General features: G+C 51.0%; 1 protein-coding gene and 1 non-coding gene across 5 annotated transcripts; both read right to left on the reverse strand.

Moving 5' to 3' along the window:
* Window positions 1-221: 221 nt before the first annotated feature.
* On the reverse strand, window positions 222-26,467 carry Med24 (mediator complex subunit 24). 4 transcript variants are annotated; one of them, XM_055620107.1, is made up of 27 exons: window positions 26,420-26,467; window positions 25,843-26,045; window positions 25,672-25,754; window positions 14,682-14,720; window positions 14,306-14,379; window positions 13,730-13,962; window positions 13,529-13,585; window positions 12,173-12,284; window positions 11,925-12,075; window positions 11,553-11,666; window positions 11,029-11,076; window positions 10,259-10,341; window positions 9,898-9,984; window positions 8,783-8,888; window positions 8,174-8,316; window positions 7,061-7,098; window positions 6,557-6,639; window positions 6,096-6,274; window positions 5,879-5,978; window positions 5,416-5,591; window positions 3,346-3,610; window positions 2,907-3,088; window positions 2,581-2,671; window positions 2,136-2,235; window positions 1,229-1,309; window positions 791-939; window positions 222-683 (listed from the first exon to the last, which is right to left on the reverse strand). In XM_055620107.1, exons 2-27 carry the CDS (start codon window positions 25,970-25,972, stop codon window positions 567-569), a joined length of 3,021 nt encoding a protein of 1,006 aa, XP_055476082.1. In that variant the 5' UTR covers window positions 25,973-26,045; window positions 26,420-26,467; the 3' UTR covers window positions 222-566. The 4 variants fall into 4 exon arrangements, with proteins under 4 accessions (XP_055476082.1, XP_055476081.1, XP_055476083.1 ...); XM_055620106.1 differs by having other exon boundaries at window positions 26,353-26,452; XM_055620108.1 differs by having other exon boundaries at window positions 26,332-26,452.
* On the reverse strand, window positions 6,770-6,873 carry LOC129686583 (small nucleolar RNA SNORD124). Its single transcript, XR_008721639.1, has one exon. It is a non-coding gene; the product is annotated as a small nucleolar RNA SNORD124 (small nucleolar RNA).

Here is a 26,467-nt window from a genome sequence, read left to right on the forward strand (position 1 = left end):
AACTTCCCGCTCTCAGTGGGGGTGCTACCGACTCCTCAGCCTGCCTCAGGCCTTTCATACCTCCTCTTCCTCCCCACGACAGACTATGCCCCTCCCTGGCCATAGCGCATGAGACTGGGGGGAAAGACACTGTCCCCACCCAAGCAACACAGCAGCCATCAACACCTGGAAGAAAAACAAACCAAAACCAAACAAACAGAAAACATAACCACCAAGAGCACTTAATAGCTACAAGGATCTTTATTTACAAACAAACCAAGGGGGACTCTCCCTCATGGATTATAAAATAAACTTATATACACGCTGTGGCCCTATCATGTCCCTCCTTGGTGTACAGCCACTGCTGGAACTGGGGTGACCATGGGGATTACTCACGGTCTTTGAGTACTAGTTCAAAGGACAGAAAATTACAAAAGTAACTGGGAGATGTGCAGGGCCATGCTAAGTCAGGGCAGGGGCGGGGAAGGCCACAGACTGCGGAAGCGACCGTGTACCACCGGATGTAAGGAAGCATGGCTCACCCTCACTGTTCCCAGCTGGGTCCCCCTCCAGCCACTCCAAGCTCCTCAGAGTGCAGCGATGGCTTTGGCAGCCACCTGCCGACCTAGGGGCAGGCTCAGGTCAGTGATGGCCAGAACGACTTTGGGGCTAGACATGGCAGACACCTTTACCAGTTCGGATACCTGTCAGATACAGACAGGGACACAGGTAGCTCCTAGGTGTGACATCCCAGGTGGAAGACCCCCTCCCTTGTCTGGGGGTCAGCTCTATCCCAGGCTGGGGCACTCACGGTAGTGAAGGGCATGAACTGCAGAATGCTGCCCCTGCTGTCCTGCTCCAGGCAGTCCACACACTCCTCCATGAACCACTGCACAAACTGGGTGTGGGGGCCAGCGGTCCGTGAACCCAGGATGGAGGAAATGAGCAGGAACAGGTTGGCTGTGCAGAGGGGGAACAAGAGAGCAGAGTTCCAGAACAGGTCAGACAAGGAAGAAGGGGGCCGAGGAGGGAACGCCAGAAGCAGTGAGAGCTCACACAGGAAGGGCAGGGACAGCGGGCACGGGCGGATGAGCGGAGTAAGGACCGCTGCATAGCACAGCCAGGCGGGCAGTAGTGAGGGAGCAGGGAGGACGTCAGGGGCCGGGAACCCCTCCACTGGACATGGCCCTGCCTCTGCAGAGGGGCTCCACCCAGCTCGGTCTGCAGCACGTGCAGCTGGAGGACTCACCCAGGACTCGGTTCAGGGGGTCCCTCATGTTGACCGTGTGGAGCTGGGAAGCCGAGAGGGAGTTGTTCATGGAGCGGTCAGCTGTGGAGTGGCAGAGAGGGCGACGCATCAGCTCTCACTCAGTGGGAGCCTGACCTGGCCCCTGCCATCAGGGAGGCTGGTACATTCACGCAGGACACAGAGGAGCCTGCATCTGGAGAGCAGATGAGGGGAACTAGCCCTTCTGGGCACCATGAGGCCAGTCCTGGCACTCATGTAACTAAGGCTGGCAGCCCACGCCAAGCCCGTTTTGCAGATGCACACAGGCTAAGGGCCTGGCTAAGGTCATTAGGTCATAGGTGGTCAACCCACTATCTTTCCTTCTTTCATTTGCACAAGCACGTGGCTGGTCCCCTAGTCTCTACAACGCGCCACAGAAAGCTCTAGGTTCAGGAGGAATCTCTGGAAACAAGAAAGACTAGATGGCACACAAGAGTTTTTGGCAGAAGGAAGTCTGGTAGCAAGGAGAGGGTGACACGGGATGCCTGTGGGTAGGTGGGAGGGCAGCCCCAGGTCAAAGCCTGGCGGGGCCTGTCCTCAGCCACAGGGCATGTCTCTGGGTTAGGAAAGAAGGCAGAATGGGTGAGTCAACGGTACAGGCTGTGCCAAGACAGTGAACTCAGTGGGTGTCTTGCTACCCTTCAAGTGATGGCCCGATGTGTGGTGGGGGGTGGCGGGGAGGAGCTTCCTGTCCTAGGGAGAGTGGCAGCCCTGTCCCCACCAGCAGGCAGCAGGGCACCCACTGGGGTCAGAGAGGGGCGAGCTCCCGCTACATGCCTGCCAGCTAGACTGCCACCAGCTGGGGACTGAGGCAGGCCCCTAGGGAGGAGGGAGTCCAAGGCAAGCCCGTGGCCTCCCAGGTACTCACTGGGACTCGACAGAATGTTGGCGTCATCTTCGTTGGAGCTCAGGAGGCGCATAAGCTTTGACGGCTGCATGTCTTCCACAGGGAAAAGGCTGGTATAATCCTGGGGACAGGGAGCCACAGTCACACATCAACTCCCCAGGTCTCCAAGGACCGGAGAGGACTGGAGGGCAGATCTGAGTGGAGGTGTGAGCTGCCTACAGTCCTTGGCCAGCATCACCAGCACTGACTCTTTCTGAAGCCCAACATCTGCCCTAGTGAGCAGAAAGGACCCTCATCAAGGACACTCAGGGGTCTACCCAACCCATTCCTCCAGACCCTGACCAATCAAGCAGGGCCAAAGACAGCTGACCTCAGCCCTTCTCTCTGCCTGAAAGGCTCCTCTTGGCTTTAAGGGATCAGAAAATGTTTGCTGAATAAATACACGAGCAGTCAGCAACAGGCCTACCTCGATGTCTTCTCTGTGCCTCTTCTTCTGGCGGGAGGATGCCTGTCCCTTGTGGGAGGAGTAGGAGCTCAGAGCACACCACACGGCTAGTCTGGCGAGGGGTTCCATGAAAAGGGCATAGTTAAGAGGGTCCCAGAGGAAGCTATGTGTTTTCATGCTGAACCTGCCCCCTCTAAACCCCCACTTACACCCTCCCCACCACTCAGCAGGGCCACCAACCACAGCCCAGCTTCTTGGGGAGGCACCAGGGCTGGGGTGACTGAATCTGGGTGTTGGATGCTTAGGGATCAGGGAGGACGCCAGGAAGGCTCTGGAGAGGGTCCTACTTGGCTAGTGCTGTGCCAGGAGGGTCCATAAGACTGTGCCACTTGGAGGAGTCCGTCAGCAGGCCAGGCAGGATGTGGCCCAGCAGAACTAGGGTCACCTGCTGCATGTCCAGACAGAAGATGGAGTAGAGAAGCTGCACCGCCCTCAGGGTGTGCTCCTTTCGAGTCTCCTTCAGCAGCTCCTGAGAAGGGAGGCCAGCGGCCGCTGAGGTGCTGCGTGCCTGGACCCTAGGGTTCTGACACGCTAGCCGTCCCTACAGCCGAAGGTGCTATTCAACCCCGACTCCAGGGCGCTTCTCTGAGGTGAGGCCCCTAGCTCTGTCTCCCAGTAGACCACTCAACTTCCACAGCCTCTCCAGGAAGGCTGGCCTACCCCTGCTGGGACAGCTACTGCCCCGGTCTACATACATGGCTGTCCACACCCACCCAGCCCGGGTACCTTAATCAGGTTGTTGCAGAACCAGTAGACGCCGCCCATGTGCAGCAGGGTGTCAAGGACGTGGATGGAGCGGCTGTCCACCCAGCCCCTCTCCAGTACCTTGGCAAAGATGTCCGTCAGTACCTCCTTGATGGGGCGCTTGGGAGGAAGCAGGTTCCAGTAGGGCATCGTGTCCACGCCCGTGGACGGAAACTTGATCTGTGTGGCTGTTTGCTGAAGCACGTCCGCACACATGTGTTCCAGGATCGAGTTCATAATGACCACCCTGGGAGAGCAGGAAGGACACACGCAAGTATCACCCCTGGGATTGGGTTACGGAAACGTGCTGAGGAATTAGTCCACTGTATGCTGGGGAGCAGGGAGGACACACGCCAAGTATCACCCCTGGAATTGGGTTACGGAAACGTGCTGAGGAATTAGTCCACTGTCTGCAGGGGGAGGACACAATGGTGCACCCCACTACTGATGGGGAGCTTACTTGCTGGCCATGAAGCCTAGGGGAGGCACAGGGCAGGGATTTTCTTCTCTTACAGCTTCCATCAATCTATTTAGATTTTCTGTTCCTCCCTCTCCCCATCCAACTTCTCCCATTCCCCAGGCCGGAGCTCTGCCAAATCAGGGTCATAAATAAATATAATCACTTCCCCCTGAGCTGTGTGCTTGGGGGGTGGGGTCCCGCCCAGCCTTGGCCTCCTCCCAAAGTAAACCGTAACTTCCAGGAGTGGCCCTTTGGCCGCCCCACAAGACTCTTCCCGGCCCTGGGTAGCCGGGCAAAGTGCAACCAGCTGCAATCCTCTCGGGAGCATCTGGGGCTGTGGATGCAGCTGAGCACTCACTGCCGGGCTGCCAGAGCCCCTCTGTCACCTGCACAAGGGATCCCAGGGTTCCCACTGTGCCCACATACACGTGCGTGTGCGCATGCATGTGTGCACAACCTGAGTACACACACACCTGGGCACACGCGCGCACGCACACGCGCACGCGCGCGCGCGCACACACACACACACACACACACACGGGCGCGCGCGCTCGAGATGGGTGATGTCAATGTCCCACAGGCAGGGGAACAGATGCGACCTTACAGACAACATCCTGGGCAGCTGCCTGTGAGCGGCCTCAGCACCCACATTCGCAGCAGCGCTCTCCGAGCGCCCCTGGAGGGCGGGATGGCAGCCAGGAGGGGCGCATATATGCAGTGTTGCTCAGCCTTAAAAAGGAAGGAAATCCTGTCACATGCCAGAGTATGAATGGATTTTGAGGAAATTATGCTGAGTAAAGTTAGTCAGTCATGAAAAAGCAGCTATTACGTAATTCTAGTTATAGGAAGTATCTAGCGTAGCCACTCAGAGGGCAGAAAGCAGCATGGCCACTGCCAGGAACCGAGAGGAGGAATGTGGACCGTTGTTTATCGGCTGCCCACATACATAAGAGGAAAAACATCTGGAGGTCTGTTTCCCAGCTCCAGCAGATTTCATATCCTGAATGATGCGCATAAAACCCGTTGAAATGATAAGTGGTCTATTCTGTGTGTCTTGCCAGATTTAAAAACCAACAGCCAAACAAACAGTTGCGTGAACGAAGTGACATACTGAACCGAGCTCAGCAGAAGTCCCTCAAGGGCCAGCGCTTGAAATGGTCACCCGGACAGCTGGGGGTGGGGGAGGGAGGCTATAAAAACTGTACATGGCTCAGAGTTCCTCGACAGTGACACAGCCATAAAGTCCTCTTCTGCCTCAGCTTTTTCTGGAGCCTCTGAGGGCAGCAGTCAAGCTGCTCAGGTCTGTACTTCCCGCACATGGGAAGTGCAGGACTGAAAGACAGAGACACACAAACATCTGCTGAGCCAGTTGCGGGAACGTGTGGCTAAGGATGTGAGGGAGTGGCAGGCAAAGGGAAAAGCGAGTGATCGGCCAGCTACCCTGAAAGTGAGCCTGCGCTGAGCAGGGTGGGCTGGAGGGGGAAGCGGCTTGGTGAGCGGCTCCCCGGGAAGGGCTGAGGGCATGTGAGCTGTTCCCCGTGGTGCCGGCCCCCAGCACACAACTGCAGAGAGCGGCAGGCCAGGCCACTGACCTCTCGTTGTAGAACTGCAGGGTGTTCTCACTGTACAGCGGCCCCGCCAGCTGGCGGATCATCTGCAGTGACTTCTCCCGCTCATCCAGCCCCAGCATCCGAACATGGGCCACAAGCCAGGCCACAGCACACACCGCCAGACTGCACACCTTTCCCTTGATATTGTCAGTGATTTTCTGTGGGGAGGAGGAGAGAATGACTTGGGGATTGTCTCCCTCTCCCAGGCCATCACTCCCACTGGCTCTGGCTGGCAGTCATAGGTGTATCCCAAAGTACATGTCACACCTCTGCCACACAAACTTGATTTTCTCAAAGGGATGAAGTGCTAAGAAGAGGATCCCAAGACTAACACCAAAGCATGACACCCGGCTTGGGGGCTTGTTTGTACGCATAATAACAAAAACTCTCAATGACCGGGCCTGCCTCTCAGGTAGAGGAGAGGCTCAAGCGGAGATGGAGCTACCTGGATGGACTCGAAAGCCAGGACCCCGTTCTCCCAGGCGTTGAGGATTTCCAAAATGGCTGCTGAAATGCTCAGGCAGGCTTCATGCCATTTCATCTGTCTACAGAGAGGATGAGTGGTAGGAGAAACATCACTACAAGGGAGCATGAGACAGGACGAGGGAGAGGGTCTTGGAGTGCACCCACACTACCCCGAGCTCAGGGCCTAGACCACTAACACTAGCTTCATCTCTGAGGAGTTGTTGAGCAGGGCCACCAACGACTCTACTTTGGTGGAGTCAGGCCGGAAGCAGGGGTGGTCTGGGTTCAAAATCTTGCCCTCCTCAGGCATGCAGGTCTGCATCCAGGTCTCAAAGAAGGGGACTTCCTCTCCTGAGCTTGACTCAGAGAGAATGACCTGGATAAGAGAGAGGGATAGCAGCTGAGAGAGGAAGACGTGGCACCCTCCATAGCTGAGCTACTGACAGGGTCCTGCCCTACTGCCATTCCCTTTCCATGGACAAATCTGTCCAGGGAGGCAGACAGGGAACTCTGCTGCCACCTAGTGGTCAGTATTAATGTGCCACTAGAGGACGGGAGTGTGGCTGCCTTGGGAGATCAATGGAGGTAAGGGAATTAATTACTGGCTGTTTCCTTCCTCTTTTCCACATTCACTTGGCACCAATCTTACCACGCTCACCTCTGAGCCATAGGTCTGGGCCACATGGCACAGCATGAGGAAGGAGATGTCGAAGAGCAAGGCTCGAACTGAGGCTGTTTTTGCTGCGGAAGAGGCGAGAATGTCGACCTGTCAGCCCAGGGCAAGGCCCCAAGTCCTGGATAGATCAGAGGTGCTGGGGGTCGAAGGCCTCATGATTGGTAGGCAAGTATGGAGGCCACATCCCAGCTCAGGGTTTCCTGGAGGAAGGTCAGGGACCAAGTGGTTCCTTCAAAGCTCTGAGGCTCAGAATCCTTTTCTTGGGTCTTAATAAGAACATCATCCCTTCCTTGGAATCCAAAGTTTCCAGAACCCAAACCAGTCTAAGTAGTACAGGTGGGAGAAAGGCAAAGGGGTGGTTTTGGTAGAACCCCTTTCCAGTGTTACCCTCTCTCTGGACAGGGACCTTGCCTCCCCAGAATGAGCACAGGCAGCCCCTCCGTCTCTCCCTTCCCCAGCAGGATCTGCAGATGCACACAGACTTACTGCTCTCTCCACTGCCGTGGGTGGTGAACTCATTCAGGCTGCAGGAGGGACAGAAACGGGCGGTGTCAACCAGAGCAAGGGGCGAGCGGCAGCCACACAAGGGGGTGGGGGTGAGGTGAAAGGGTGCTACACATTCAGAGGGGTGGCCTCTAGAGCCTCAGCTACAGGTTAAATACAAAATGAGTGTTACAATTACAGAAAAAAATCACTAGGATTAAAAGAATATGGCGGCTGGTATCTATCATGCCAGCACCAAAGGGGCTCTAAAACATGAAGCATTTGAGGCTTGTAGCGTGGGCTACACAGCGAGGTCCTGTTGCAAACTATTTGTAAGATTCCCGGAAGGGAACTGTGTGCTACCTGTGAAATCTCCAAAGCAACAGAATTGAAGAACCCCCTTATTAGCTGAGTGTGGTGACGCCTTTAATCTCAGCACCCAGGAGGCAGAGGCAGGAAAATTCTCTGAGGTTGAGGCCAGTGTGCATTACAAAGCGAGTTCCAGGACAGCTTGGGCTGTTGCACCTAAAAACTTTGTCTCAACCTCCAGCCCTCCCCCAACAGAAAAATAAAGAACTCCATATTGATAAGTAGGTGGTGCCTGGCGATGGAGGCAGGAGGATCATTTCAAAGCCAGTATCAGCTTTAGAACTGAAGCTAGCCTAGGCTCCATGAGATCCTTTGTCAACAGTAAATAAATAACTGGGCCAAAGAATTCTTCCATGCCTACTCTTCAATGCCTCATTTAAAAAATGTATTTATCTTTTATTTTTATGTGTATGTATGTGTGTTTGTGTTAGTTATGTGTCCCATGTGTGCACAAAGATTCTGCAGAGGTCAGAAGAGGGCACCAATCCCTTGAGACTAGAGTTACTGACAGTTTGAGCTGTCATGTGGACCCTCTCGAGCCCCCTTGATGTCTCACTATCTTATCAAATATCTTTATTCCATCCTCAGAGGGAGAGAGCAGACCTCTCTTAGTCAGTGAACCTTCTGTCGTGGTTTCTAGTTAGGATACTCTGCCCTGGCCTGTACACCTCCAGGGAGACCCACACCCAGACACCTCCTCCCTCCAAACAGGACCTCCCGATCCTGGCAGGGCAGAGCACTCCTCACTTGATGAACTTCCGGGCAAAGGATCTCAGCTTCCCGGTGGCAGCAGCGGCAGCCAGCAGCAGGTCCAGGCTCTTCCCGGACAGCATGTGTCCCAGGACTCCCAGCAGACCCTCTGGGGACTTGGAGTGATCTGCATCCATCGTCTGGGGACAGGACAGGAAATCAGTAAGGAGCACTGAAGAGCCCCCACGTACAGCCTCGCCACATTTTATCTCTGCATGTGTCCCCCAGCCGGGACACTGCACTTTGAAACAGAAGCTGACGCTTTCTGGCTCCATCAGGAAGATCACTGCAGAAAACTCGCTTCATTCAGTTTTGTGCACAACTACACCAGTGGGGTGGGGTGGGGTGGGGCGGGGAGGATCTGGCTGGGAGGTGTGTGTGTGTTGGGGGGGGTGCCTAGAAAGGCACCAGCCAGAGCACCTAGGATGCAGCGGAAGGGCAACTAGAATCAGTGGTGGCTCCCTTTGCCTCTGCTCCCTGTTCCACTCCCAAAACAGCTCTCCAGGGAGAGCAGGGAGGTCTGTGGGTGCTGCTTATTTATCTGGAGGTACAGGAAAACTGGCAGGAGGAAGGGAGCCCACAGGGGCCCAGGCAGGGTGCACGCACCTTGAGAATGTTTGTGACGGTGGGCTCTGCCCGGAGGATCAGCCCAGGATTGGGCTGGATGTTAGCATTTTCTGATGACTTTAGCTGGGGATCCCGATCTGCTGTGCTACGGCCATAACCCAGAGGAGAAAACAGAAGCAAAGCTAATTCTTTTTTCCTTTCTTTCTTTCTTTAATTTTTTTTTTTTCAAGACAGGTCTCACATTGTAGCCCAGGCTGGCCTCAAACTCAAGGAAATCTTCCCGTTTCAGCCCCTGGAGGTTGGAATTACAGGTGTGAGCTACCATGCTTGGCTCAGAAAAAAATCTTGACACATTCTGTAATCCACTGGGTGCAGTGGCTTACACCTTTGATCTCAAGCCACTCAGGTGACAGAAGCAGGTGGACCTCTGCCTTTGAGGCCAGCCAGCGCTATGTAGTGAGATTCTGTTCTTTAAGAAAAAAAAAAAAAAAAATTCAGGCTGGAGAGATGGCTCAGTGGTTAAGAGATGACTCTGCTCTTCCAGAAGTCCTGAGTTCAATTCCCAGCAACCACATGGTGGCTCACAACCATCTGTACTGGGGTCTGATGCCATCTTCTGGCCTGCAGGTGTACATGTAGGCAGAGCATTCATATATATTAAATAAATAAATAAATCTTTATAAAGAAAAGAAAAAACCTCTAATCCAACCCTAGAAACAAAGGCAGAGGGAGACGGAGGCATATAGGAAATGTGGGGACTGGCGGTGAGACTCGGTCGCACGGCGTTTGCCTTACACGCACAGCACTCTGGGTCAGAGACTCTAGACTCAGGATGAAGTCTGTGAGTGACAGTGTAATGTCACAGTCACCTCAATCTGTCAGCATCCCTACACACACTTTGGAAGTTCACTTGAGATTACAGGAAGGTTTAAGACTTCTTCTGTGTCCTCCGCTCACAAAGGACGTGGTAACTCAAAGAGCAGCAACTCAAGAGTGCAAAACTCTGGTCCGCCGAGGCCCTGCTCCTAGACCCTGAAGGCACAGCCTCAGTCACTTGCAACTCAGACTTCAGAGAGGAAGGGAAAGGCACCAGGAACCAGAGAGGCAACCAGACCAAGGGGGCCCTAGGGTAGCGCGGGGGCCTCACAACATACCGCTTGCCCACAAGGGTCGCAAAATCGACTTCAGACAGAAGCCCCTGCTTGTTGCACTCTTGGAGGAGGAAGTTTGTGCAGTCACAACTGGGAAGGAAAGCCAGAGGACAGAAGTAAGTGGAGAGCTGGTAACTTTACAAGGGGCGCCTGTCTACTCTCCTCCCTCCTTCAGGGCAAAGAAAACCAAGTACCCAAACTTAGAAGGGCTCTGGGTATTTACTGGGCAACTGGGAGCCTGCTGCCTCCCACCCCTGCCAAGTAGTCCAACAAGAAGACAAAGTTCCCTAAAACTCATCTTATACACAGAGTGGAGAGGGATTCAGTACCCCTACAGTAAAATGGGTGAGCAGGAGTCTCATACTTGCAGCGCTGGTCAGCTTTGTCCAACAAGGGTGTGAGTTTCAGCAGGAACTCAAAAGCACAGTTGACATCCTCAGTGAAGTCCTGAAAAGAGTCAGAAACTCCTACCTGGGTTCTATGTCCTCCAGACCCCCGCAGCCTGAAGTGCAGGTTCACAAGAACACCTTGCTCCATAAAAGAGAAAGTAGGCTGGGACCACCACTGGCCCCAGTAACCAGCGATGCTGGAGGCATCACTCTCTCCATGGTTACCCCAGCCAAATCCCTGCAGGTGATCTTCCTGTTGGGGTGAGGAAGCAGCCTAAGCCACTCTCTGCAGTCTCCTGCATGTGCAAGAACATGGTACACAGGTACACACAGCCTTCCTCTGGGCACAAGAGCACACATCACTCAGCTCCAGCCTAAAAGACCTACCCTTAGTGGAGTGGTTATGTCCCACGCCTTTAATACCAGCGATAGGAAGGCAGAGACAAGCGAGTCTCAGAGTTTGAGGCCAGCCTGTGAGTTCCAGGACAGCCAGAGCTACACAGAGAAACACTGTCTTGGGGAAAAAAAAAAAAAAGCTGGGCGCAGTGGTGTTCACCTTTAATCCCAGCACTCAGGAGGCAGAGGCAGGAAGATAACTGTGAGTTTGAGGACAGCCTGGTCTACAAAGAGTCTAGGACAGCCAGGGCTCTGTGAAACAGAGAAACTCTGTCTTGAAAAACAAACAGAGAGAGAGACCCATCCTTGCTTATCTGCTGCCATGGCCCCATCCTGTTCTGTAACTCACCTTTTCCCCATGAAAATACTTCTTCAACTTCACTAAAACCTGTGGAATCTAGGAATAAGAGAGGAAAGGGGAAGATCAAGGGCTTTTTGTTTTCCCTTACTACAGATGACACCCCATTCCCTGCTGTGGCTCCCAAGGTAGGAAGGCTCTTCTGGCAATGACAGTACTCTCTGAATAACTTGTAAGCCAATGGCTCCTGGCCTACAGGACACAGAGCCCCCCACTCCTGCCCCCTCAGCAATGAAACCCTATCAGCACAATTGGAACCCCAGAAAGGGAATCTGGGGCCGCTTTCCCTGGCTCTCTTGGCTGCCCTGAACGAATCTGGCTAAGGATGAACTGAACAATAGCGGAGCCCCCAAGCAGCTGAACCAGCCAACACTCCCAGAGAAAACGCCGGAGTGGAGCTCTGTGCGGGAGACTGAGAGGTTGGAGGGCACACAGAACAAAGGTCCCACAAGCGGCCGCTTCTCCCGACAGCTGCCCCTGGAATGGCTCTTTGCTGCCCCCACGCCACCAGGCACCTTGAGATAGGTGAAAGCCGTCCACTTGAGCTCCTGAGTGCCCTCGGGGGATTCGATGAGCCCCACAAAGCAGGCTTTCCAGATCTCCAGGACGAAAAGAGGGGTAGGGATATGCTGTGGGAAGCCCAAGGGTGCAGTGTAAGAGGTTGCCCAGACCCCCTTCTCCCTTCCACAGGCTCCAGGGACCAGCCTAGGTCTCTGACTACACAGCAAGGTTCCAGCTCAGAACCAGGATCCTGAGGTCGATGGCAAAACTGTGCATGACAGGCCTTTACAGTCCACTGAGGAATCAAGAGGAAACCTGTTCCTCTCAAGTACCGGACTCCTTCCCTCTTGCCCTGACGGCCACTGGCCTTGCTCGGCCATGTTCACCTGCATGCGCTTCACCATCATCAGCTGCTCCACCAGGGGCTGCACCTCCCCTGTCAGGTTCATGGTGCCCTCCAGCAAGATCAGCGCATGGACGGTGGGGAAGCCGGTCTTGTGCAGCTGCTCTGAGTGCACGGACAGCATGGTGGGGATGCTGAGGAGAAGGCGCAAGGGGACAGTGTCGGGGACTGAAGAGACAGCAGAAGAGCAGACCACACACCCCATCTTCCCATCTCCTCCAGACAACTAACCTCCTGATGAGTGTGCCACACTGCTCAGCCTGGTTCCGGAGCTGGGGGTTGCTGAGGTTGGCCAGGATCTCCCCAAGCCTTAAAAGAGAATGCTCAATGGCAGTCCAGGAGGCTGGTGGAGAAAAAGCAAGGCAGAAACATGCTGGGAAGGAGAAGTGGAGCATGGTCCCAAACTCCTCAACCGTGGTCTTCCCTGGGCCCATGAAAGCACACAGAAAGGCTTTCTCTGAGGATGAGGAGGCAGGGTCCTGTGGGCAGCATGCTTCTGTGAGGGGGATAGGCACCATGGGACCGAGCCCCCCAGAAACCCAAACCAAAGGCCTGACTTCAGGGACTGCAAGCCATGGGAGTGAAGCACAGGGGTGGGTGTAGAGTCCAGTGGCCGAGCAGGGACAGAGGCCACCCCGGAAGGCCAGCCTGCCAGCAGCAATCACTTCTTCTCTAGACAGGCTAGCTCCAACCTTGCCAACGTGGCTTTTGAGTTTGTGCTTTTTTAACAGCTCGCCCAACTGGTCAGGCCCACTGGCCTCTCAAATGCCTGCACTCGTGGTCTATAGCACATACTTGGTGCTCACTTACTAGCCGCTTATCATAGCTACAATTCCAAAGGGTCAAATCATGAGTGATGGCACCAGCTAGCCAATTAACCTCCATGTAACACACACATGAAAAAAAGACAACTAAGACCTGAGATCCATTAAAATTAAGAATTCATCTACTTTTCTACCAATAAACATTTATCAAGTGCTCAAGAAAGCAAGGCATTGCCAACACCAACAAGAAAACAGGCGAAGAAAAACTGTCAGTGCAGCCCGTTCTGACATAGTGGTCATTCTCTGTCTGGACCTTTTCCAGACAAAGCAGTTTGGAGAAGAAAGACTAATCCCCGACAAGCTCTCCAACTGAGCCCTGAAGACATGGGTGTCACCCACTCTAGCATTTCTGTCGATGGAAAACAAGAGACCCTTAAGTGGCCCTAGCCACTGGGGCTCAAGCAAGACTGTGGCCTCTGCTGCCAGAAGACCCTCCCAGCCCCCAAAGATCTGCCTGCCCTCAGGTTCTGCAAGGTTCCAATACTTAACATCTCTTAACAGCATAAGTCATGACCGAAAGGCCCTGAGCCTAACCGAAGGGTACGGGTCACGCCTGGTCATCTGCTTCTAGACGAACAACATGGAGACAAGAGCAGACGACACATCTGCCTCGTCCTCGGGTTTCCTCCAGGTGCATGGCATTCCCCACCAGTGTGTAAGCTTGCTGAGGGCAGGGGCCCTGCCACATGCTCCTTTGGTAGCCCCCCTCCCCACCTCCAGCGCCTGGCACAGTGCTGGGCACACGGGAATGCTCAGTAAATACCTGTTGGTTGATTGGCTCGGGTGCCACCCTGCCCAAGTCCCTGGGATGTATGCAATGCTTATGGGGAGAGAAAAAAGGAAGTGGGATGATTTCGGATCCTTCTGGAAAGAAGTGGGATGGCATCCTGCCTCTCCCCTCTCAATCAAAGGACCAGCTACAGAAGCAGCAGCAGGCAGGGCGCAGGGGAGTCAGGGGACATACAGGCCTCCTCTAGTTTGGCAATGTGCAGCAGAGCTCGGTTCTTGGTGCTGCTGAGGATCTTCTCCAGGCACTGCAGGCACAAGGCAAGCTGCTTCTCCCCAGTGGCTGGGGTGCCAGCCTCCAGTCCTTCCTGGATCAGCTCCGCAGAAGCTGCTGTACAGCGCAGCAGCCAGTGGAGGGCGCTAAGGAGCGCTCGGCACAGCCCGATGCACTCCTCGGCTTTGCCATGGCAGCTGCCCAGAAAGGAGGAACATTTGTATCCATTCCAAAAGCTGAACTCCAACCCACACTAATGAATGCTCCCCCAGTCTCGGGCACTCCCCTACTAGGGCACAGAGTTGGAAAGTTGGCAGAATCCTAGGTGAGATACCTAGTCCAGCCAGCTTCCACTAGGCAAGATTTTAAAGCAGCTCCTCCAAATAGAGAGGAGGTACTTTGTCCTAGATAAAAAGCTGGGAATGGACAGGTGTATTGAAGAAACATGGGAACCCACAGTCGGTCTCAGTCTGTCGCCTAGATTTTCCTCAGCACTGAAAGAATGATGGAACCTTCTGAGCTTCCTCCCCCATCTCTTACCTGAGTCGGTCACAAAACATGTCCATGATGTCCAGCAAAGCCTGGATACACAGGTCCCGGGAAAAGTCATCAAACTGTGGAAAGAACAAAGAGCAATGGAGAGGCTCCAGCACCGCCTGGGCAACCCGGCCCCTCACACACAATGGCTGTGCGCGGTCCTCCTTCAGCCTTGGGCTGCAGACTCAGCACCCCGTCCACATGGAAATGTGTTCCTCATTCCTGGGACCTCCTCCCTCTGGGAGACACCTACAATGCCAGGCAGAGGCTGCCTGTCCAGCCTCAGGGGACGCATGGCCAGAGTGGCCAAGGTGGTGGGCCCTGGCTGTCAGTATCAGGCCTCTGCCCCCTCCCGCAGCCCGAGTGGCTGTGGTCCTACCTTACTGATGGCACTGAGCACAGAGGAGTAGGACACCATCTAGGAGGAAGAGAGAGGACACTCAGACAAGCCGTCGACTTGAGAGGCACAAATGCGGGCGCTTCAACTGCCACAGCCCCGGGTCCCCCGCCCTTCACGGGGCTCCTCGGCTCATTAGGGGACATACGATAATGTGTGCTGTCCTCATTCCTGCTTGCAGCAGACCCGCTGCAGACGGCACCCCTAGAAGCTGACTGGGAGGGTTTTCAAGCACTCAAGGGTACCCTGCTTTGTCTTCGTAAGCTGACAAAAATAAACAAGGTTCAGTTGGCCACTAGTGGGCAGAAGAGTCACCAAGAGTGAGGTTGGCTGTTTCTATAACCTCTTTGTGTATAGGAATGGAGGGGTTCCTGGGTATTGAAATTAACCCCATGCCTGCTGCGCCAGCCTACTGCGTGCCCTAAATTCAACCTGAAGCGTGGAGGCGGTGTTTGTGCATGTGGACTGGTTCTGAGCCTCCACAATGACCAGTCCTATTGCTGCTTCTGTCAAGAAGACTGATGGAGCCGGGTATGGTGGTGCATGCCTTTAATTCCAGCACTCAGGAGACAGAGGCAGGAGGATCTCTGTGAGTTCCAGGCCAGCCTGGTCTCCAAGGCCTGGGCTATACACAGAGAAACCCCCATCTTGAAAAAGAAAACAATAACAATAACAACCAAAACAAACAAAACCAAAGGCCTACCGGAGGCTGGGGGTGTAGCCCAGCAGTGCACTAGAGTACACGCCGAGATGAGCAAGACCTGGGGCTCAAGTTCCAGCACCAGAAAAATGACAGGAAACTGACCTTGAAGGACAGTGACAGGCCCTGTAGTCCCAGCTACTCGGGAGGCTCAGACTGGAGAACCACTGAGCCTTTAAGCTTGAGATCAGTCTGTCCATCATAGCAAAACCATGAGTCAACAAAAACAGGGGTATATGTGTTCTTATTGGACAAGGAGTGACAAATCTCTCCCACACTGGACAGGAGGCCCCCGCCGCCTCCACTCTTTGGAGAATCTGAGTATTCAGTGATTACTGCAACCCTGTTTGGACAATGCACACGCTAAACCACACCTTTAGATAAGCACTTCCTAAAGTTGATGCCAATGCTGCACCAACAAGGAAGCCACCAGCCACAGGGCCACACACACCTGCAAAGCCAGCATTCAGGACTGCTGTAAAGGCCAAAGCCAGCCTGCGTTACATGGTGAGACCCTGGCTCAAAAGCCAGAGACAAAACAAATGAAATGAAAACTTGGTCGCAGGTGCTGGGGGTGTGGTTCAGTGTGTGTGTGTGTGGGGGGTGTTTGCCTAAGGTGTGCAATGTGTTGGTTTTATCCCTGCAAAATAAATAAACAAGTAATGTTTTACTTTATTTTTAAATTTTTATTGTATGGGTGTTCTGCCTGCACAGATATGTGTGCCACATGCGTGGGGTACCCTGGAAGTGAAAAGGGGTACGGGACCCCCCTGGGGCTGGAAGAGGTGGCCAGTTTTGGGGTTTACTTTGGTTTGGGGTTTGGTTTTGTATTTTTGAGACAGGGTTTCTCTGTGTAGTCCTGGCTATCCTGGAACTCACTATGTAGTTCAAGGTTGGCCTTGAACAGAGGAGATCCGCCTGCTTCTGCCTCATGTGTGCTAGGATTAAGTGTGTGTCACTCTGCCTGGCCAGCAGCTAGTGTCCTAACTGCTGAGCCTTCTCTCTGGCCCACAAATAAATTATAATTCCTCAGGCATACTATCTTCAACACATGTGCTGGTGGCCATGATGTTATTCAGCACAAAAAGAGCAAGTTCTCTAGTGTAGAAAATCCTATTGGACCATGTTACTCCAAAGCTTCTTTATGACATGAAGAAATGTTACAGGTCTGGTGGTGTGCTCAGTGTTCAGGGCAAATACTTAGAATGCTGATAGCCCTGGCTTCCACCCCCAGCATTAGAAGGAAAAAAAAGGGGGGGGGGCAGACAATTTTTTTCACATATATATGCACAGAACTTCTATGTGATATATTTTAAAACCTAAATTAAAAACATGCATAAATATACACATCCTTACAGTAAGACTTCTCAGAACCATACTGTATTTATATACAATGAGAGACGACTCAGTGGGTAAATACACTTGCTGCCAAATCTAATGACTGGAGTTCAATCCTCAGGACCCAAAGCCAGAAGAACTGACTCCACCAATGTGTCCTCTGCCCTCCACACACGCACGCTGGCACTCGTATGCCCCTTCCCAGAGGCGCACAATTCATCATGAGATCTCATTTACTAGTATTTCCAAAATACATTTTTAGAAATTCTGCCTGGACAGTAAATTTTCTGCAAATAGAAATAGTATCAACATCATATCTGTTTTTTTCTAGCACTAGCCTTTGGGCTTGTCCTCAGGAAGTTTTCATTCCTTCAAGTAACTGAATCCTATTTTTGTTTTTGTTGTTTCAAGACAGGGTTTCTCTGTGTATCCTTGGCTGTCCTAGACTCCCTTTGTACTGTCTTTGAACTCACAGATATCTACCTGCCTCTGCCTCCCTGAGTGCTGGGATTACAGGCATGCGCCACTGTGCGTGTTTCTTGTTTTTTTTAATTTTATTAATGAGAGGCAATCTGAAAACTTTTTACCTTGTAACACATTTCTGTTAGTAGAATATATTCATCACCATAGAGAACCGGTTTGACAGAATAATCTGTGTGAATTTAAACTCCTAATTCAGCAGGCTGAGATGTGCGAAGCCCGGAGGCTGAGCAGCAGCCTTGTGTGCATACGGCTCTGGGTTCAAGCCTCAGCAAATAAGAACAGTGACCTCGTGCGTGCAGCGTGTGGGTAAGACGCGGTGTCTCCGTCACCTGGACAGGCAGGGCTTGAACACAGATGATGAGCATTCAGAGCCAGCAGCAGCGGGACATACTGTGAAGCCAAAGCGAGTGTCTGACAGTGATCAGAAAGTTGGGAGTCTGCCTGGGAAGACTGACCGTAGCGTTCCAGGCCAGTGTTTGTTTATTTATAACCGAGGTCCCCATAGCGAGAACTTGGAGAAGAGCTGAATGTCGATGGGTGCCAACCTGCAGGGGGAGCTGGATGTTTCAACTTACAAAAAGAAAAAAAGAAAAACCCAGACCCCACACCGAGAAGAGAACCCCCTGAGTCCGTACGCTGTTATGGAGGCTGTTGGTCAAAATGGCCTTCAGATGGTGAATTCTGGGCATTTCTTCTAAGTGTGCCCTTTAAGTACTGCTCTAGACATACCTGAAAGCACTTACCACTTGCTGACTTGTTTCTCCCAGCAGGACCCAAGTCTGTTCCAGTCTTAACAATTCCACTGACAAGAGGCTCTGAGCTCTTGTCAAGACCTCAAGGCTGGAGGCTGGCGTGGCCGTCTGCATACGCGGCCAGCTCAGGCTGACCTGGCAGCTGTCTCTAATCCTCTTGCTCTTCTTCATACCCTGCACCCCCGACCACTCCTAAGTGCCCTCTCCAGGCACAGCACTGGACCAAAGAGCCTCTTAACTCTGAAGATGGAATACATTACTAATTTTGCATGGCACCTGGCAGGCCATGGAGGTCTCTCATGCTCCTTCTCTCCGTCTCGCCGGCCCCGGTGTTTAGTATCCGTCTCAAGAGCCTCTTGGCTTAGAGAGAGCTTCCCGCAGACCCCACGTTTCCACTGAACCTCCCCCTCTGTTCCTCCACAGACAGCTCTCGACTCTCACGGTCTCTCCCTCCACCCATTCTGCCTGCTCTTCAACACACTGCAGTCCCTTCTGTCCTGACCCCTGCATGAACCTTTCCATCAAACCGTCAGCAAATGCTTGCTGTTAAACCCACGGGTTCTCACTTTTGATGGAATCCTCGATTTTCAACCTTTCCTTCCTTTTCTCATTGCCTCATGTGCTCCTGACATAGACTTGGGCGCTCATGTGGCCAAGAATGTGGCTCGGAGCCCTTCTCTTGCCCATCCTCCCTGAGCACTGTCGTCCACGCCACTTCCTCCATTACTGTCTGAGTCTGACACCTCTGATTTCTCCCCCACAGACAAATGTGTTGAAGGGGTGTCTTCTAGCTAGTAGACAGATCCCTGAGGGCTGACTGGATTAATCCACACACGGACTCATGAATTGATGGCACCACTGGAAAGGACTGGAAATGTCCGGAGGTGGGGCCTAATTGGAGGAAGAGAGGCAGCTGTTTGAGAGGCTGTATCTTGCCCCCAGCCCCTTCCTCTGCTTTTCTTTGCTTCCTCACTACCAGGAGGTGAACGGCTTTACTCCTAAGTACCCTTCTAGCATGCCATTCTACCTCACTACTGCCTAAAAATGACAGAGCTGGCCAGTCATAGGCCAAACAAACCCTTCTTTCCTTAAGTGGTTATCTACAGTATTTTGTCAGAACAGAAACTGAGTACACATTTCTAAACCAACAGTTCACATCCACCTCTAGGCACAGATACTGCCTCCTCCTGACTGTCTCCCCTGACAGTCCATGCTGGTACCTGGACTGTAACAAGGCCGGAAACACCTGCTGCCCTCACTTACATACCAACCCTAACGACCTCCCTGCTCCGGTTCTACTTTCTCCTCATGATGCTGTCAATGTCCAAACCAGAAACCCAGGGCTCACCTTTGACCTCTTTCTTCCTCTCATCCAATTAATCAGCAAACCCTCTCAACTTGACCTTCTAAGCCACCGGTTGTCAATATTCCTAATGCTTTGGCCCTTTAAGTTCCTCACACTGTGATGACCCCCAACCATAAAATTATTTTCATTGTTACTTCATAGCTGTAATGTTGCTACCATTATGAACCATAATGTTATGATATGCAGGATATCTGATACAAAACTCCTACGAAAGGGTCAGTCAACCTCCCAAAGGGTCCCGGCCCACGGCTTGAGAACCACGGATCACTACAGCTATTCTTGAACCCATCTTTGTCTGCTATTTCCCAAGCTTACGTTGGCACCATCTCTCACCTGAATTACTCAACTGGCCTGAGTGAAAGTCGGAAAAACTATATTACAGACCAAATCTGCCTCCTCATTTGCATACTGCCTCTCTACTTTCAGGCTGTAGTAACAGAGTGAAATAGTTATTACCTAGTCCTTCACAAGGACAGACAAAAAAAAAACAACCAGAGGAAACCTCTCCCAGCTTTCTGTCTCAGTTCCTTCAAACCGCAACCAGAGTGGCTTGTCTAAAATTAAGTTATAAATTTGAATTTACAATCAGTCTGTAAACTGACATGCTTCAAAACAGCCAAGAACTTTAAAGACTGTTTTTAAATTTGTGTGTGTGCGCGCCCACACATGTGCATGTGCTCATATGTGGTACGGGTGCCCCTGGAGGCCAGGGGGACACTGGATCCTAATCCTGAGAGCTGGAGTTATAGAAGTTGTGAACCACCAGATATGAGTGCTGAGAACCAACCTGGCTCCTTATCAGCACTCTTAGGAGTACTGAGCCACTCTCGAGTGCCAAGTCACAAATGTTTTAGAAAAAAAAATGAAAATACTAGGGCTGGGGTGGGGGGTGTAGCTCGGATGGTAACGTGACCTCAAATGCGTAACAACCACAGTTCAATCCCAGCTTATAAAGCTGGACAAAGTGGCTCAGGGCCGAAACCTCAGCATTAGGGACTGGACAATACAGTAAGGGCAAGGCCTGGGCTCTATTTAAACCTGTCAGGGGGAGGGGGAATGAAGTTTTACCCAAGTATCACACACACACACAAATAAAAATAACCACATTGGACAGTAGAGGTACACATCTTTGATCCCAGTCAAGCACTCAGGAGACAGAGACCAGCCTGGTCTACTGAGTGAGCTTCAGGACAGCCAGGGCTACCCAGAGAAATCCTATCTCAAAAAAGACAGAAATAAAAACAAAAATAAAAAAATAACCTAAAAATTTTTTTCCAAAACCTAAAGAGTAACACAAGAAATGATATACTTTTAAGTAATTCACAGAGAAACCTAAAGCCAATAAACATTTTGAAATGTGGTCATGAAAATGCATATTAGAAGTGACATAACTTTTTGACTCTCTGAAAAACATTTAAAAGATTGTACCGGCATGCACATACATGCCTGTGATCCCAACACACAGGAGGCAGAGGCAGACAGATCTGAGTCTGAGGCCAGCCTGGTCTACAAAGTGAATTCCAGGACAATTAGGGCTACACAGAGAAACCCTGTCTAGAACAACAAAATACAGAAGACTGTGTCCAGCACTGACAAAGAGCTAGGAAATATAATGGAGAGGGGCTGGAGAAATGTTATTGGTAGAACGCTTGCTAGCATGCACAAGATCCAGTGTTCAACTCCCGGCACTAAACCACAACCAAAACACTGCGGGGAGAGACGTGTGAACTGATAGTCTTTTATACAGTAAAATTATCATTTAATAGGTCAAAATTCTTCAAGTCAGAAATTACTTTTTTTTTTTTTTTTTCCTAGACATGGTTTCTCTTTGTGCAGCCCTGGCTGTCCTGGTAGACCAGGCTGGCTTGGAACTCAGAGATCCACCTGCCTCTGCTTCCTAAGTGCTGGGATTAAAGGCGTGAGCCAGCACGAGCCAGCACCATCCGGCAGAAATTCTGTTTTTAAGTATCTGTCCTAGAAACATTTCCCCAGACATGCAGGTGAATGTGTAAAAAGGACTGTCACTACGGTGGCGAAGACACATGATAAGTACTTAAGAAGCTAGCAGACAGGGGGCATCACGCAACAGTTTAGAAGAGCAGGGTGAGGGGAAACTACAGTGGCTCACAGGTGCTCACAGAGCAGACAGACTGCCAGGGGGGAAAAGAAGTGCCAACAATGGCATCCCCATCTGAGAAATCCTGGTCCCATGCAATGTCCTAACACCAACACGTGCCACAGGGTTACATCTCCATGAACCCCAAACATTGGTAATATTTGTTGACAGGAGTCGCTTGGCAGCTGTGGGGAAGGAGACAGAATAAAAAGTGCGAAGGAAGTTTCCAGAAGAACAGAAATGTCCTGCCTGTCTGCTATTCTGGACTTTGGTGACATGAGTACAGAGAATTGTGAAAAACCACTGAGCATGTGGGCATTTTGGGGCTGGAGGTGAGGCTCAATGGAAGAGGGCTTGTCTGGCATGTACGGCTCTGGCTCCTATCCCCAGAACCCACCCTGCAACACAATCACAAGATCTGTACATTTTATCCTACTTTAACATATTTGCATACACACAATACCGAATTGTTTTCCTCACGAGTGTATGGTGTGTGTGCACATGGTGCTGCTGTCTCTGCACGTGTGTGCGCACACATGCACAGATGCCCGAGACTGATGTCTTATTCATTGATGCAGGCCTTTCCAGCGAACCCAGAACTCACCAATAAGGCTCGGCCAACTAGCCTGTCGTTAGCCCAGACTTCTCACTTCTGCCCTCCAAGTGCTGTAACTACAGGCAGGCTCCCGTGCTCACCCGGCACTTACCTAGGTTCTGGGTTCCAGTCACTGTGATGAAGTCCAGGCTGCCCACACTCTCACGGACCCCTACTATCCGACCCCCACTTCTCCAAACCACTCTTCTACACCAGCTGGAGTGGTGACTCTCCCCGTCAATCCCAGCACATGGGAGGCTGGGACAGGCGCGCTGCCATGTGTAAGGTCAGGCTAAACTAAAGAGACTCTGGAGGCTGGAGAGGTGGCTCAGAGGGTAAGACTCAGGACCTTCCTAAAGGTCCTGAGTTCAATTCCCAGCAAGCAGATGGTGGCTCACAACCATCTATAATGAGATCTGGTGCCCTCTCTTCTGGTATGTAAGTACTATACTGTATAAGTAACAAATAAATAAATAAATCTTTTTTTAAAAGTTAAAAAAAAAAAAAAACGGTGAGAATCTGACCCACAAAGAAAAAAATTGAGCAGGGCAGTGGTGGTACACACCTTTAATCCCAGCACTAGGGAGGCAGAGGGAGATGGATCTCTGACTTTGAGGCCAGTGTGGTCTACAGAGTGAGTTCCAAGATAGCCAAAAAAACAAACAAACAAAAAAATTGAAATACAGCACTCTTCTTGAAGTACTAGGCAGCATATTTCAAGGTATGATTCAAGGAACTGGAAGCCTCAGCCATGTTTCCAATAAGGCTGAGAAGATGATTCAGCAGGTAAAGGTACCTGTCACCACGCCTGACAACCTAGCTTGATCCAGGAGCCATATTATCACCTCCCAGAAGCTGTCCTCTGACTGTTATGTGCATGTGATGGTCAACATTCACACACACACACAGAGATAAATTGTAAAAGGTTTTTAAAAAATAATACTAAGAGGGTTAGAGTGGTTAAGATCACTGACTGTTCTTCCAGAGGACCCAGGTTCAATTCCCAGCACCCACATGGCAGTTCCCAACTCCAGATCCAGAGGATCTGGCACCCTTGCACAAACATACACGGAGATAAAACATCAGTGCACATAAAAATAAACAAATTAAAAATAATAATGATAATACAAAGGTATAATTTACCTCCTAACTAACATTTTCTCACAGTTATGCAATGCAGTGTCCCAGAGATTCGCTGGTATGTAATGCTATGATGCAGTTAAATGTGGGAACGGCTAGATTATCTCTATTACTCACTTATACAGTTCCCAAATGACCATGTCATGATGTTGCAAACACCATGCACAATGCTCCAACACTCCAGCACATGCCTTTAATCTGGCACTTGGAGGGCTGGGTCGAGAGGTTTAGGAGTTTGAAGCCAAATAAAAAAATAAAGAGAAATAAGTAAATAAAACAGCTGGGTGGTGGCGGCAGCACACACCTTTAATCCCTGCACTCGGGGAGGCAGAGGCAGGCGGATCTCTGTGAGCCTGAGGCCAGCCTGGTCCACACAGTGAATTTCAGGACAGCCAAAGCTCCATGGAGAGACCTTATCTCAACAAAACAGTAACAAAGACCATCCAACCATCTAGAGAGCTTACTAAAATAACTCTCCAAGGTTGGCAGAATGGTTTGGTGAGGATGTGTGCTTCTGGTGCGCGCCTGATGACCAAATCTGAGTTCTGTCTACAGAATTTATGGTGGGAGGAAAAAAAAAACAACTCCTAAAGGCTGCCTGCCCTCTGACTGCCACACACATGCCATGGCATGCAGGCCCACACCCCAACACAGCTCCATACAGACAATACTAATAGAGGCAAGGTAAACTTATTTTAAAAATATTTCTTCCTTTTTTTACAGACAATACTAATAGAGGAAAGGTAAACTTATTTTAAAAATATTTCTTCCCTTTTTTTTAAGATTTATTTATTATGTATACAGTGTTCTATCAGCGTGTACACCTGCACACCAGAAGAGAGCACTAGATATCATTATAGATGGTCATGAGCCACCATGTGGTTGCTGGGAATTGAACTCAGGACCTTTGGAAGAGCAGCCAGTGCTCTTAACCTCTGAGCCACCTCTCCAGCCCCTTTCTTCCTTTTCAAATCAAACATTTGATATGTAAAGCCAGATTTTTTTGTCAAATGTCAAGTACTACAGCCTCACTACAAACACCGAATGCAGAAGCCTGCCTGAGAATTTAGCAGTCTGCCTCCCCGAGTGCTGGGATTACATGCGTATGCCACAGCCGCCAGCCCACGGTTGTTTTTAAATGTATACCTCCCTCTCTCTGAGGTTCATCTCAAACTCACCAGGCATCCAAAGATAACCTTAAACTTCTAACCTTCTCCTAACCTATAACATGATGGGAGTACAGGTACAATGTGCCGGGACTTGGCACACGCCTTTAACCCCGGCACTTGAGGCAGAGGCAGGCGGATTTCTGTGTGTTCCAGGCCAGCCAGGGCTACATGGAGAGACCCTGTCTCAAAAAACAAACAAAACCAAAAGCTCCAGTACCTTCTGCATGCTAGGCCAGCACTCTACCATCTGAGCTGTATGCCATCCTCTGGGTAGGTAGGCCTTAGGTGTCTGTTTCAATCCTGATGATGTCAAGTGTGCGTACGATCCATATAAACAGAAGTTTGGTGACGAGTCCAGCCCCGTTGCAGCAATGACAAATTACCTTCAGTTCTTTTGTGGTGCTGGGGATCACACCCAGGGCCTAGTCCATGCGAGGCAAACACTTTACCAATGAACTCTATCTCCAGCCCTCACTTTCAGTAGCAGCTGCCCTGTAACTTCTCCCTCCCAGCCTGTGTATACTTTCCTCTCTGCTTTTCACTCTCATTAATCTGTGTGGCTCACTCCTACTCAACACTGAGACTTTGGTTTAAACATCACTTCCTCTAGAAAGCCTTCCCTGATTGCTCAGAAAGGACTAGGAATCACTTCCATGTCCTCCCACCGTTTCCATACTGTGTCCTGACCATACCATAAACCCATCCTACCAAGTATTAGTGGCAGTCTGCATTACCTTCTACATTCCTTGTGTACCAGGATCAAATCCCAAGGTCCTTCCAGTTGTCTGACAAATATTAACATTTGTAAGCCAGGCTAGAGATTACAGCTCAATGGTGGAGCGCTTGCTTCGCATGTGAGGGCCATAGGTCTGCTTACCCATCCACTCCCAAATTGTGGGAGGCAGTAGCAGAAACATCAGGAATTCAAGTCCAGCCTGGGCTAGCTACGTAAGACATTGTCTCAAAAACAGAACCAAGGAGCTGGCAAGGAGGCTCTGTGGGTAAAGATGCTTGGCATACAATCCTGCTGACCTGAGTCCAAAAGCCCACAGAACCTACATGAACATGGGAAGGACAGAACCGACCCCACAAAATTATTTTCATATCTCCACATGCATTCATACATCCCCTCCCTGCCGTAATTACATATAAACTTTAAAAAGTTTTAACTGTGTGTATGGAGAGTAACTGAATGTAATATTCATCACAACAAATGAAGTGCTGTTTTTTTAAGAGAATAAGCTTAAACCCCTAAACCAACAACCGTTCTCTAGGTGTTTTACCTCCAAAAGCCAGGGAACGGGCATGTTTACCTGGGAACTAATAGCGTACTTCAGGTAGGACAGGATAAGAGGATTTGGGGAAGGTCCAATCATGGCCTGCTCTAGGAGTGCATCTGCAAGGGAAATTAAAGTTAGGCTAAGGGGTTACAGCTTTTTCTGGGTTCACCCCTCTCATCCTTCCTTCCCCATTTAACTTGAGACCTGCTAGGTTAAGAATGTCCCAGGTGGCTCCTTTGGGAAAGAATTTCTTCATGTTGATTGCCCATTGGTAGTCGCTCCATCGCTCTTTCCACGCTTGCAAAATGGCCTGCTTCAAGTTCACCACCTTCATGATTTCACTCCAAGGAGGCGAGACCAGTGGTGAGGTGGGAGTTTAAAAATTGAGCCAGAGGAGTTAGGGAATTCTGAGGAAAAGAACAAGGGAGAGGTAAAAATAATAGAAATTCGGAAAGACTTAAGCAAGGAAAAAAAAAAAAAAAAAAAAACTAAACAAGAGTAGAAATGGAGTAGGTTCTGCCGCCCTCTCCCCTTCTGAACCATCTTTTCTTGAATTGGGACAGAAAGTGTCAAAGCGGCAAGTCCAAAGCTCTGAAGACCGCAGAAAGGGGTTAAAGCCCGCTCCAGTTGCCTAATTCTGCCCTTCGCTCTAGCTGTGTCCCTCACTACTATCACCCCCAAACTCAGATCTACCTCTTCCCCTGTTTCCTCTACCTCCATCAGCCCTGAAGCTGTAATTCCTCCTTTTCTTCATCCACCATCTCCCCAAATTTAAGCCTACCGGACAACCGGGTACTAAATCGTAGGCAGCGCCATTTTGGCACCCATC

This window comes from Psammomys obesus, unplaced genomic scaffold (genome assembly GCF_907164565.1).
Source record: "Psammomys obesus unplaced genomic scaffold, mPsaObe1.curated_primary_1811, whole genome shotgun sequence".
NCBI lineage: Eukaryota > Metazoa > Chordata > Mammalia > Rodentia > Muridae > Psammomys > Psammomys obesus.